Raw genomic sequence first — 14,013 nt, 5'->3', positions numbered from 1 at the left:
GACCTGGGGCCTCTGTTCTAAAACTCAGTTTTGGGGCTTGCTCCAGAAAACTCAATTTAAAAAATACTAATAAAACTCTCCACATTCCAGAAAACAGTAAACAGCCGTTATTAGAAGTCTAAGCAAAACAAACCCATTATAACCTTCTGATGAAATGGTCCATCCCCTTGGAGAGCTAATGCTTTGGTGACTAAGCAGCCCATCCGTGGCAATAGTTCAGGCTTTACTGAAATACTACCTCTATCAGCTGGAAGTACACAATGTTTAGTTCATCACACACACACACACACACACACATACACACACACACACACACACAAATAGGGGAAACTGAAGCAGAAGTTGCTGGTCACTTCCCTATCTGGGAAGGCAGAGAGCACAGACATCCAATAGGGCTGGTGCCCTGGAGAGGTGCTCCTTTGGGGAGGAGGAAAAAAAGGTGTGTCAGCACAGTCACTTGTGGAGCTGACACAAACCTGATTGAGAAATGGGGGAATGTGCGTGTGTGCCTGTGTGTGCCTGTGTGTGTATGGGGAGGGGTGAGAGCCTATAAATCTACTGCCACAAGAGCTGAGGCCTTGAGCTGAAGGGAAAATCCTTGCCTGCAGCCTCCTGTTCACAAGCAGGGACAAAGTAAAAGAATGCAGAACCACAGGTAAGGAGCTTTGGAGGAGAAGGTGGAGATATAGATGCTGTTTCCCCATCAAGGGGACAATAATCTCTCATGGGGCATGGCAAGAAGAGGTGAATGGCTACGCATATTAGAATCATTACTTCTCTCATCTTTTCTTAGAGTAGTCACCTTTAAAGAGCTCAAGGAATTATCTAAATGTAGGTGATTCTATCTACTTTTTACAATTATCTTCCTTCAGCAACATTGAGATTTGCTTAGGGGCTTTCCATCTCCACCCTTGGTGACCCTTTCATCTTTTTACCTGTTTTATGTGTTTTGTCCGCTTTTTCTAGGAGGTGTCCTTTCTAGCACCTAGTGATATGGGTGGCATAGTAGACAAAATATGCTGGAGTAGGATTCAAATGAGCTGGGTTCAAATCTTCCCTCGGTCACTAACAACATGACCTTGAGGAAACCGCTTAACTTTCTTAAGATCTACTTTCCTCATCTGTAAAATGGAAATACTAGCATACGCTTTACTAACCCACAGGCTTGTTGTGAAGGTCAAATGAGATGATACATATCAAATAACTTTGTTAACTGTAAAGCTTCATAGATATTATAACAAATAAAATGAAACACAATATGATAGTATAATAAATATAACATACTATATAAGATAATAAATATTATATTATGATAAATTTAACAAGCTAATATAAGAAATAGAATAAAATACTATGTTATAATAAATATGATAAAATATACTGTTATAATAAATACAATAAAATATTTTTCAATAAATATTATACTGTAATATTTTTTAAATGCTCTCAGACACTCCCACCCCTGCCCTGGCTGTGCTGATGACCCTGTACTTTGCTTTCTATCGGGGCCAAACTGACATTCCCATCAGTTGTTTTCCTGCAGGGCTATTTACTTTTCCTTCTTTGTAACTGGAACAATCCACCAGCCTAACAAACATGAAACTGGAAATCAATGTTTTAACTCTCTGTCTAGTTCTCTCTTAAATCATTCTGCTTCCTTCTTTGCTATTTAGTAAGACATAAACCTATGGAGGAACAGTTAACTAGAGGAGAACATAGTAGTGACCATATATATTTAGGGAGATAAGGCCTGTGTCTAGTTTACGTAACTTCTAAGCATGGTAACCATAGGGCACCTAGATGATACAGTGAATAGAGTGCTAGGTCTGGAGTCAGGAATACCTGATTTGAAATCTGGACTTATTAGCTGTGTGATTCTGGGCAAGTCACTTAACCCTGTTTGCCTCAGTTTCCTCATCTGTAAAATGAGCTGGAGAAGGAAATGCCAAACCAGGCCAGTATTTTTGCTAAGAAAACCCCAAATGGGATCATAAACAGTTGGAAATGACTCAACAATAACAAGCATGCTACCCATGGTGCATTGTGAATAGCTCTCTTTGTTCCATTTATTTATCTTCAAGGAAGTTAGGGAACATAATGAAATAATGTTCTCAGGTCAGCACTGAATTTAGGAAATTGTAAGTAGACTATTTATCTTTTGCTTATATAGACTTCTCCACCAGCCTCCTCTTCTCCCCTTAGCTCTTTCCCCACCCCCCAGGCTCTTTCCTCCTTTCTGGTTCTCAAAACCTATCCTCAAGCACATCCTGCACACCCAGGTGTAAATGGCTGATGACATCTTGAAAGAATGAAGTTATCAAAGAGGAGTTCTTCCAGATCGTGGAATTAGATCATAGGATGATAAGATTCAGGGCTGGAAGGGACTTCAGTAGCCATCTAGGAGGGCCTTCTCATTTTACAAATGAGGAAACTGAGGCCCAAAGAGTCTGTGTGCTTTTCACAAGGTCACACAATGTAACAAGTCTAAGAACATTGGTTGGAACTGACAGCCTCTGGCTCCAATTCCAATACTCCACTGCACCACACACTGAATTTTAGAACTTGGAAAGATTAAAAAAATACAAAGCATCATAGACTATTAAAGCTGGCAGAGAGACCTTCCAATTCCTTCACCCTCTTATTTTTTTATTTAAAAAAATTTTTAATTACAGATGAGGTAACTGAGGCCGGAGGAATTAAGAGGCTTATTCAAGTTGCATAGCCTGCTAATGAAAGAGCCAATCCTTAACACAGATGTTCAAGGTCCAGGACCTCCTTCTGGTTAAATACCATCCTTTATTACTGACACATTAGTCTGAATGAAAGCAGCGGGGATTTAGAAGGACAAGTAAATAGCCCTGCAGGAAAACAACTGTTGGGAAAGTCAGTTTGGCCCTGGTGGAAAGCACAGCCATGATATATATACGTATATCATGCTTCTTGAGTGTGACTATTTGTGCACGTATTTGCAGCATCATGTATAACTACTTTTGTGGATCAAGGTGTAACTACTGTTAGCTGTATTGATTGCTCTTCCAGGTCTGAATCTTTGATCTTATGAGCCTCTCACCTGGTCTTACTAAGCTTCAGTTTTCTCATCTTTGAAATGGGGTAATTGTTTAAAATGATGTCTAAGTTCCTTTCCAAGGCTAACATGCTGTGATTCTTGGGGAAATGGTGATATTTAGTCTGTAGAAAAGAAACTTACTAGCCACACTAGAACCAGCCTACTTTCTGAGGATTATTCTAGCTAAGGACAGAGAGATTAATCACACAGATCTTAATTGGATGCCTCACAATGGCACAAAGGCTACTTAGTTCTTGAAGGCACAAGATCTGGCAGGATCTATCATGCAGGAAAGACTTTGAATGCGATCCCAACAAAAGATCATGTTTTCTGGAAGTTAGATCTAGGCCAGGCACGGTGGCCACATGCTCCTGGGGAGGCAGAGGCTGGTAGATTTTGAGCTAAGGAATTCCGAGATGTAGGAGAACAAAAGCTGATTAGACATCCACACTTAGTTTAATACCAATATAGTGAGCCCCTGGGACCAGAAGGGAGATATGGTAAAGGAGGTTGAACAGGCTGTTTAGACAAGCAAAGTGGGCCAGGTTGGAAACTAAGCATGCCAGTTAGCAGTGGAATCAGGCATATGAGTGGTTGCTTATTATTTTGGGTGATATTGGGAGATCCAGTCTCAAAAAAACCCCAAAACCCAGATCTGCTAAATACAGAGAAGTTCATTACCGATATTCTGGCTACTTGGTAAATTTTTTGGCCATCACAACATGGGAAACAAAGAAAAATACAGAATGGCCCTCAGTCCTATGTGGGTCCCCTCCTTCTACTTACTCAGAGTAGCAGAAAAGAGACCTGCAGAAGGAAGGAAGGAAGTAAATAAGCATTTATTAAATGGCCACCATGTAGGCTCCGTGCTAAATTCTTAACAAATATTATCTTGTTTGATCTTCATAACAACCTTTGGAGGTAGGTGCTATTATGACCTCAATTTAACAGTTGAGAAAACTGAAGTGGACTGGTTAAGTGATAATGCTTGTCACATAGTAGCCACTTAAAAAATGGTTCTTGATTAATTAACTTGCCCAGGGTCACACAGCTAGTAAGTGTCTGAGGATGGACTGGAACTCAGGTCTTTCTGACTCCAGTATGGCTCTTTCAATGGTGCCACCCAGCTGCCCATGGAGGATTTGAATTAATTTTGATATTCTCAATATTAACAACAACAAAATGAGAAGAAAGAAGGAAGTTGCAGCTAAAGATCTAAGGAAGAAAGAAGGAAAAAACTGCAGCATGGAAGAATGGCTCATAGGTACTCCTCGGAAAAGTACCTGAAGGAGTTGATCTACATCTTGCCGCTGGACCCAGATGGCTCTGGAGGAGGGAGTGAGGCTGGTGACTCTGCTCAACCCTCTCTCCCTTAAATCCAATTCACTTGCAAGTCATGACTTCTCCTTCCTGATGTCGTGGACCTCTTCAAGAATGAAGGACAACTCACAACAAAGGAGTTGATAGAGTTGGTTTGATTGTACGTTCCAAGGCAAAGAGAATGAGCGAACAAGAGATATAATAAATATATGGAACTATTTGGAAGGCTGGGATAGAGAAAACCAAGTAGGCTTGTTTTATATTATTCCTGTAGACAACTAAACTGGGACAAGTCGGTGTAAAGCATGCAGGGATTGACCAGAAAAGAGAAGTGGAATGGAGATTTGATTTCTCCACTTCCCTGGCCCCGGCTTGCCTCTAAGGCCCCCCAGCTTTCAATTTATGAACCTGTTTCCGTGCTGATGACCCAGGCAGCCTGGCCACAGCTTGCGTTGCTGTGAAAGATAAATGATGATTTGAAATACCGAGGAGGAGAAGGAAGAGAGCATGAAAGTGGGAGGAGAGGCTGTGCCCTCTGATTTACTGGTTAATCTTTTAGTCATTGGTTCTGGTACTCAAAAAGAGGTAGCAAAAAGGCTTGACATAAGAGCTGATATTTTAAGAAGTGAGATTTCTTGTAGGCAGGAAGTAGACCTCAATGCAAAGTAGAAGCAGGGAAGACAGTCTGAATGATTCCCGGTCAAGATGCTGGTGATTTAACAGGAATGAGGTTATGCTTTGTAGCATAAATATTTCTAAATTCCTCCACTAGTCACACGTATTATAGGAAGCAGCATTCTGGCTATATCTAGGCCTAAGAAAGCTTCTCTCTTCCCCACTGGATTGCGGTGCCCACCAACACATTGGTGGAGGTTTGGAACCCAGGTCTTTCTGACTCTACAGCTTAGTGACAGGGTCCCTGGATCCTTGTGTCATCCCATCTCACAGGTTAATATCCTGAATGTGGAGAGTCATCAGCCCTGGTCTCTCTTAGGGCCTCTCTATATGTGTATGGCACTGGGGCAAAGGGATTAGAAATTATAAAACAGGCATTTAACAATTCAAGGGATATCATATATTTAAATGGGCCTACCTTGTACTCTTCTACAAGATAAAACAAAGATCAGAGTCACCAGCTTACAGAACTCTAACTGCATTCCTAGGAAACCATTGGAATCTTAGCTGGGAGTTCACCCAAACAGGCTTGTCCTGTGTTCCTCAGCCCCAATTAGTTCTGATGCCTACACCTACCACCTACACACAGAAAAAAAATAATTGAACGCTGTGTAGAAAATACAAGGAAGCCAACTTAGGTCCAACATAAAAAAGAATTATGGAATTATGAATGGTCATTCTATCAATCACAGTTCTTATGGCTTTCAAAGTTGTTTGCTTTTTACCTTGTTAGTGTCTAGATTACTTTCCTGGTTCTTTCCATTTTATTGCTCTTCATTTTATAAAAGCCCTCAAAATTATTCATTTTTATAATATTGATGTTATAGTAAGAAAGAGGAAAAAAGAAAAGAGGAAAATATCCTTTAGATGCAAAGATATTTATAACAACTTTTTGTGGGTATGAGAAAATGGAAACTAAGGGGATGCCCATCAATTGAGGAACAGCTGAATAAATTGTGGCACATGCGTGTGATGGACCACTATTATGCTGTAAGAAAAGAGGAAATAAAGAGACATGGAGGAACATATGAACTGACACAGAATGAAGGAAACAAGAACAATTTATAACATTAGCTGTGTATCCTGAAATAAATCACTTTTCCTTTCCATTTCCTCATCAGTAACATGAGGGGTTGGATCAGGTGATTTCTAAGCTTAAACATTCTGCGATTTGCTGCCTTTCTAGCCTAGACACACCCTGTCTCTGATGCAGCCTCTTGCTCTGAACATTACATCCCTTGGGTCCTGCCCTTACATCCCATGGGTCCTGACTCACTTTCCACAGGTATTTAATCTAAAGAAGGTTTGGATACATGTCTGTCCATAGTAACAATCCAGGCTTTTTTTGCTTTTTTGTTACCAACAGGCAATGGACTATACTGTAAAAAGAACATTTATGACATTGTAATGTGGAATTGTTTGTGATGACAACTGTGTGCTGGTAGAGCTTCATGTTTTTATGCACTTTTCTAGGACTGGACTAGCTAAGTGTCTGGACAGAATTGATTTTTTTCTGAAGAAATAAAAATAATTTTCAAAAGTCCCTCTGAAGATCGAATTAAACTCAGTCAAACTACTTCCAATCCTAACCTGTACTTCCATGGAGTAAACCGTAGGTGTTCCCCTAAGGCAGCTAGGTGGTATAATCAGTCATTCAGTCGCTAAACATCTACAGTTATCCCTTCCACGAGGGTTAGGGTGCATCACCCCCTTGATCTGGAAAATCCATGTAAAATTTTTTGGCTCTCCTCTTGTACCAGAGAAGTCTGAATTTTTTCTTTTTCTTTTATGGGGTGTTTACAGTACCTTATTGTAAAATTTGGGTATATTTATGGTTTTAAAAAGTAAAATATGGTGATATCATATAATACTATACATATATTTTATGCATTTCTGAGTTTCTAAATTTCTTCCCTATCATTTACTGGCCTTTGTGTGTTATCTGAGGCTTCTACAAAACTCCCCCAAAATTCTCATTTAATTTCTTGTGCCAACCCATGATATATTGAAACCTCAATGGAGAAAGTTACATGTGGAAGGGATAACTAACTGTATGAAGGGTCTAGTACGTGCTGGGCACTGTGCTAAACCACCAGAGATACAAAAAAGAGGCAAAACAGCAGTGGATAGAGTGCTGAGAGGGAAGTTAGGAAGACTTGCGTTCAAACCTGACCAGCTAACTAGCTGTGTGACCCTGGAAAAGTTGCTTAACTTTTGTCTGCCTCAGTTCCCTCAGCTGTGAAATGGGGATAATAATAGCACCCACCTCCCAGAGTTGTGAGGATCAGATGGGATAACATTTCTAAAACACTTAGTATAGTGCTTGGCACATAGCAAATACTTAATAAATGCTTATTCCCTTCTCTCTTCTCATAGTACTGTCAAATTCTGCTAAATTTTCTGGAAATTTATTTCAAAATATCTTGGAAAAAGAAATTCTTAAAAATTAAAAAAAATTGCCCCAATTATCAGGCATTCATTTTCCCTCTTTTCTGTCTCCCTACATGCACTGAAAAGAAAGAGGAAAATAAAAATAAAAAGGGACCCTTGTTCCACATAAACATAGTCATGTATAATATATTTCTACGTTGGTCACGTCCAAAATTGCATTTCTTATTCTGCATATTAGTCCAAAATACGTTTTACATTATTTCAGCATTCCCTTTTCTTTTCAGAAATCTTCAGAGTTCATGTCTGAGATATTTTAAAAACAGAATCATGAAGGGTTTACTTTGTACTAATAAAATTATGTTTGGACTTTGAACAACTTATTTTAGAACCTATAGGTGATGCCTATAGTCAGTCCTATATTGAGATAGCAGAGAATAGTTGATAGACTTGGAGCCAGGATGACCTAGGTTCAAATACTCCTCAGACACTAGCTGTGTGACGCTGAGCAAATCACTTAGCCTCTCTGACCCTCAATTTCTTCACCTAGAAAATGGGGATGATAATAGCACCTACTTCAAGAGGTTGTTATGAACATCAAATGAGATAAGGTTATGCAGAGTACTGTATAAATGTAAGCTATTATTATGAGAAGGTGCTAGTCCCTAAAAATTATCTCAATGTTATCAATTTACTTATTTTTTTTTGAAAATCGAATTGCTTAAGAGTAATTGATTTGTCTCCTTTAATTATGTCTAATTGTACTTTAAACACTCATATGTTGGTGAATGAGTGAGTGCTTTTTTTAAAGAATCCAAGTTTATTATGATTCTCATGGGTTACTTTGGCACCATGATTTATTTCATCATTTGAAAATCTTTTTCAAATAACATTATATTTCTATCAGCAGTAAGCATAGGCAGAAGCCAAGGGAAAGTGGAAGGACAAAAGTGTGAGAATTAGAAAGAAGAGCAGCCAGTAACTTGTAAAAATTCTCTTTGCTCAGGTCTCAGTCCTGGTGTAAGATGGGAAATCTCACTTCCCAGTAAATGGAATGCCTCCATGTCATTCGTCCTACACTGGAGCTTTCTTCACCTCCATTTACAGCTGTGGCCCAGGGATCTGATGGTGATCCTTCACTTCACCCATCTCATCCCTTTACCCTGCTACTTCTCAGTCATTTCTACAACACAGGCTGCTGAATGTCCCTAGTTTTACCATGCTTCCCTTCCCTTTTAGATTCCATTTCTGAGAACAAGTATATTATCACTACCATTCCTGGTGGAGACATGTAAATCAACTGCTCTCTAAGTTTAATCACCATTCTCTCTGACTTCCCTATCCAAAACATTTATCCTTGGCCCCACACCCCTACATGTTCTTTCTTTCTCTATTAATATTGAGAGGAGGAACTATATAATTTTTTTTATTTGTACCAGCAATGCTTAACATAGTGCTTGACACATAGCAAAGTGCTTAATCAATACTTTTTTCAATTATTCATTCATTCTCTCCTCCTTCAGCTTTATCTTCTTCTCCTCTTTCTCCTCCTATTTTTCTGCTTCTTCCTTTTTTTATTCCTTCTTTTCCTTCTATTTCTTTCCTTTTCCTTCCTTCTCTCCTCTAAATTCAAAGTCAGGGAACTTCAATGAAATGAATCTCCCCTCTCTCACTCTCTTTCAAAAGTCAATTCAGTTTCTAAATTTGTGCTGAATAAATGCCCTTTAAGAAATTATGGTAGGGAAATAGCATTTTTTTTAGAATGAATTTGCACAATCCTAATTCCTTTTTCCTCTATGCTTAGCAGAGGACTCACCATTTCCCAGAGACCTTAGTTGCAGCCCTATTCTGAGGTTTTGAGTAATGAAATCATTACTATCATGCTCTTGTGTTTCATTCATCTGAAGCCACTTCCTGGAAAATTCACAATACAGCAAATATTTCTCTAGAGCTGATGGTACCAAACCAACACCATTCTTCCCCGAGGGTCAATTAAAGAATAAAAAAATTTTTTAAAAAAATCATCCTTTCCCAAGTTTTAGGTTTTTCCTTTTCTCCCGTTAGAACAAAGTCCTGCTTCCTAGACATTGACTTCATTTCTCCAGACAATTTTCCACTTCTGGACTTGAAACTATATCCATAGACATGCAATTTGATTTGCATTCTCTAAAGTTGTGGGTGGGGACAGTGTTGAAACTGAGGCCTAGAGAAAGGTTAAGTGATTTGCTCAAGGCTATAAATGAGTGGAAGCACCCATATAGTACAATGAATAGAGTGCTGGATTTGGAGTTAGGAAGACTTGAGTTCAAATGTTGCCTTAAACACTCCCTTAGCTGTGAGATTTTGGGTTAAGTCTCCAAACCTCTCTCAGCTTCAGTTTCCTTATCTACAAAATGGGGATAACAATAGCACCTACCTCACAGAATTGTTGAGGAGTAAATGAAATAACATATGTGAAGTATTTTTTCAAACTTTAGAATACCATATGAATGTTATTGTCACCAACATTATTATTATCAGTTATTAATCAATTATTTATTTATTAATGGAATAGTGTTGTTGTCATTACTGCTGCTATTGTTGTTGTTATAGAATTAATATTATTGTTATTAGAGTTAGGACTAGAACCAGGGTCTCTCATCTCCCACTCCAGCACTTTCCACACTGTGGCATGAATGATCCCTTCAGATTCTTCATAGTTATTATCAGTTGACTATTTCTGTTGTTATTCAATCATTTCAGTCATGTCTGACTTTTCGTGACCCCATTTGGGGTTTTCTTGGCAAAGATATTACAGTGGTTTGCCATTTTCTTCTCCGGCTCATTTTAGAGATGAGGAACTGAGGCAAACAGGGCTGAGGCTGGATTTGAACTCAGGTCTTCCTGATTCCAGGCCCTATGTTCCATTCACTGTGCCACCTAGATGCCCCCAGTGGAATATATTTTCCCCAATATAGAGAATAAGGCAGAATAAATGGCTTTAATCAACATTATTCACTAGGGCTGGTTATTAAAGCCAGGATTTATGCTTCCTCCTGGTTGAAATGAGTATGAATTCCTTTGCAAAAGAAACTGTATTTGAGTAGCACTGATATTCAATAGTGAATATTCATGATGAATACTAGGAAAACCCCCCCAAACCCAACCCAAAGTCAAGTGAAAGAATGCTGATTTTGCAGTCAGGATTTGGGTTCAAATCCAGGTCTGCCATTTACTCCTAAGGTGATATTGGACAAATCACTTCCCCTCATCTGTTAAATGAGAGGGTGCCATTAGAGGGTTTCTGAGGTTCCTTCTAACCTTAAATTTATGAATCTTTGGCTTTAGTGGAGTAATTAGATGGCACAATGGATAGAGCGCCAGGCCTGGAGTCAGGAAGATGCATCTCTCTGAGTTTATATCTGGTCTTAGACACTTACTAGTTGTATGACCCTGGACAAGTCACTCAACCCAGTTTGTTTCAGTTTCCTCATCTGTAAAATGAGCTGGAGAAGAAAATGACAAACTACTGCAGTATCTTTGACAAGAAAACCTTTAACGGGGTCACGAAGAATTGGATATGACTGAACAACAACATGACTTTAGTTATATTGTTAGAGAGGACAGGGACCTGAGCAATCATTTGATTTAACCTCCTTGTTTCCCAGATTGGAAACTGAGGCTGGGGAGAGGTGAAAGGATTGAGGGGAGTCCATGACGGAATAGGGAGTAGACTAACCCTTTCCTGAGGCCTTAACCAGGGCTCTTGCTGCCCAAATAGAAGCAGGACTTTGCTCAACACTTCCTTTTCACTGACAGTAACCTTTTCTATGTCTTTACCCTAGTGTAAGGTTTTTTTTTTATGCCGGCAATACATTTTAGACTCCATTCCCCCCACTCCCCGCCATTCTCTCACTCCAATTTCCAAAATATATTCAGTGACTGAGAAACTAAGTTTCCAGAGAGTACGTAGCAACAACAGTTCCTGCTGGTACTGTGTCTTTTGTGTAAGAAGTTTCTGAACCAAAGCCTCGTTCACTGATGTATTAAGTACCTGCTATGCACAGATCACTATCATAGGCACTAAGGCCAGGGAATTGAAGGATAATTATTTCAACAATATACTGGTTGCCAGGAAAAGACAATGAGACCTGGGATATGTGGAAATGAGCTTCTTCTTACTTGACAAGAGTTTGGTAATGCCAGGAGTTAAAGCAGTGAGAAATGGGATGACTTTTAGAGAATACGCAGGCTCCGAAAGAGGCAGTGTTTTATAGTGGATAGAGAGCTGGTCTGGGAGACAGGAGGATCTGAGTTCAAGTGTCACCTCTGTTATAAACCAACTGTATAATCTTGGCCAAGTCAGCTAAAGTCTGTGCCCTAAGCAATATTCTAAGATGAGTAAGTACAACCTTGAATTTGGAGAGGGAGTTTCTTTATCTGAGAGTTCCCTATATCAGTGAAATCACAGATTTAGTCCCTATTCCTATGGATTTAAAAGTGGAGGATGAGTTGGAGGACAAAGTGATGATCACACAAAAATGGATTAAGGAAATTGACCCTGGGCTCAGATGCCCACGGAAGGGGCAGGAAATTCTCAAAGCATCATGGATTTTAGAGAGAAAAGGGACTTTTAGGGGGTCTCTACTTCAACTTTTTCAGATGAGAAAACTGAAGCCCAGAGAGAGGTGATGCAAGGTCGCCTAAGTAGCAAGAGGCAAAGCTGGGACCTGGACTCACGTTTCCTTGTCTCCAAATCCAGTACTCCTTCTGTTGTACCACACTTCTGCTGCCATGCAGCATGACTCCCTGAGCAGAAATCTGGAAGTCAAGCCTCTGTTCTTGGATTCCAAGACAGCTCCTAAAAGAAAGTGTGGCAAGGTTTCTGACTAACCTGGGTGTATGCATCCCTTGAGTGAGTCCCTTTCAAAAGTATAGAGTCATTATTCACTCAAAAGGCAAATATTGTACTGCCTTGTGCAAATCACTGTGCTAGTCATTTTTTTTTTCCAGTCGCGTCTGACTCCTCATAACCTCATTTGGGGCTTTCTTGACAAAGATATTGGAGTAGTTTGCTATTTCCTTCTCCAGCTCATTTTATAGACAAAGAAACTGAAGCAAACAGGGTTAAGTGACTTGTTCAGGGTCACATGGCTAGTAAGTCTCTGAGGCCAGATTTGAACTCAGGAAGTTGAGTCTTTCTGACTTCCAGTCCTGGCACTTCTATGCATGATGGAGCCACCTAAGTGCCCTGGTGGTATTTTAGGGACAGGTAATTGTGTGGGCGGAGAAATGGAGGCACAGAATCATAATAACATCTTGGATTTTGAGCTGGAAGAATTCTCAGAGGCTGCCTGATCCAACCTCCTCTTTTTGCAGATGAGGAAAATGAAGTTGACCAAGGAAGTTCAGTGATATGAAAGCACTGGATACACACGGAAAGTAGCCCAATTCTGTTGGAGCTTAATCCACAAAGGAGGAAAGCAGTCAGGATGAGATACGACTGGGAAGGCAAGAAGGTACCAGGTTAGAGAGGGTATTAAACGAAATGCCAGGCTAAGTGTGCACTTAAGAATCCCACTAAAAGGTTTTGAGTAAAAAGGGGACATAATCCAATCTGAGCATTCTTGTATCTAAATATTTCCATGGATTTGGTGTAGTGGATAGACTGCAAATTTACAGTCAAGAAGATCTAAGTTTGAATCCAGCTTCATACATTCACTAGTTGTGTGACCTTGGGCAAATATTTTAATTTCTTTGAGTTTCAGTCTCCTTATCTATAAAATCAGAACACAAATGATATATGAATGATTTTTGTGATTATGACTGCTATGATTATTGTTTGGATGTTTTGATGGAATCACAGGATTCAAAGACTATATAACTTACAATACCACTATCTATCAATATACTCATTCTATCCCAGGAGTTCTTAATCTGGGGTGTGTAAACTTAAAATATATATATATAAGTGTGTGTGTGTGTGTGTATACATATGTGTGTGTGTATACACAACTGTTTCAATATAGTTGGTTTTCTTAGTATAGTATAGTGATATGCTATTTTACACTTTTAAAAACATTATCCTAAGAAATGGTCTACAGATTTCATTTGGCTGACAAAGGGGTCCATATAAAAAAAAATGAAGAATCCCTCATCTGTTTACTCAGCAGCTAACCACTCGGCCTCAATCACCCAGGCGACAAGCTTGCTACACCTACTCCATGACTCAAAAGCCAGCTTTTAATGCTCCAGTTGGTTCTCTAACTCCAGTCACCCAAGGGCTGGCTACTTTTGCATGAATATACCATACCTCTCTTATGATGAGATTAAGGCAATAGCTGAGGCACTCATAATAAAAGCAGCTGAGAACCTATTGCAATTTCCTCCACAGTCAGAGTCCCTTAGCTCAAATTCTAGGCTTTCAGTGATGCAAATAACAACTCATTAATGCTATCTTATGCTGTGTGGTTCTCTCTTCTCATAAATCTTCTCATGTATATTTTTTCTACATACTAGACACCTCTCAGCAATGGTTTTTGGGTTGTTTTTTTTTGTTTGTTTCTTTTAAGCTGGAAGTACAG

General features: G+C 39.4%; 1 protein-coding gene across 2 annotated transcripts in view; it reads left to right on the top strand.

Moving 5' to 3' along the window:
- The first annotated feature begins 315 nt into the window (after positions 1 to 315).
- The window catches only part of IL1R2 (interleukin 1 receptor type 2), a 47,508-nt gene continuing 33,810 nt past the window's right edge, over positions 316 to 14,013 (top strand). For both annotated transcript variants that reach the window (XM_020987870.2, XM_020987869.2), the window contains exon 1: positions 316 to 655. In XM_020987870.2, the coding sequence (XP_020843529.1) occupies positions 642 to 655 (14 nt within the window). In that variant the 5' untranslated portion in view covers positions 316 to 641. The remainder of the gene's footprint in view (positions 656 to 14,013) is intronic.

Source organism: Phascolarctos cinereus, unplaced genomic scaffold (assembly GCF_003287225.1).
Source record: "Phascolarctos cinereus isolate Bilbo 61053 unplaced genomic scaffold, phaCin_HiC Scaffold_7;HRSCAF=346, whole genome shotgun sequence".
Taxonomy (NCBI): Eukaryota; Metazoa; Chordata; class Mammalia; order Diprotodontia; family Phascolarctidae; genus Phascolarctos; species Phascolarctos cinereus.
The sequence above is the reverse complement of the archived record's forward strand: the minus strand, read 5'-3'. Positions and strand labels throughout refer to the sequence as shown.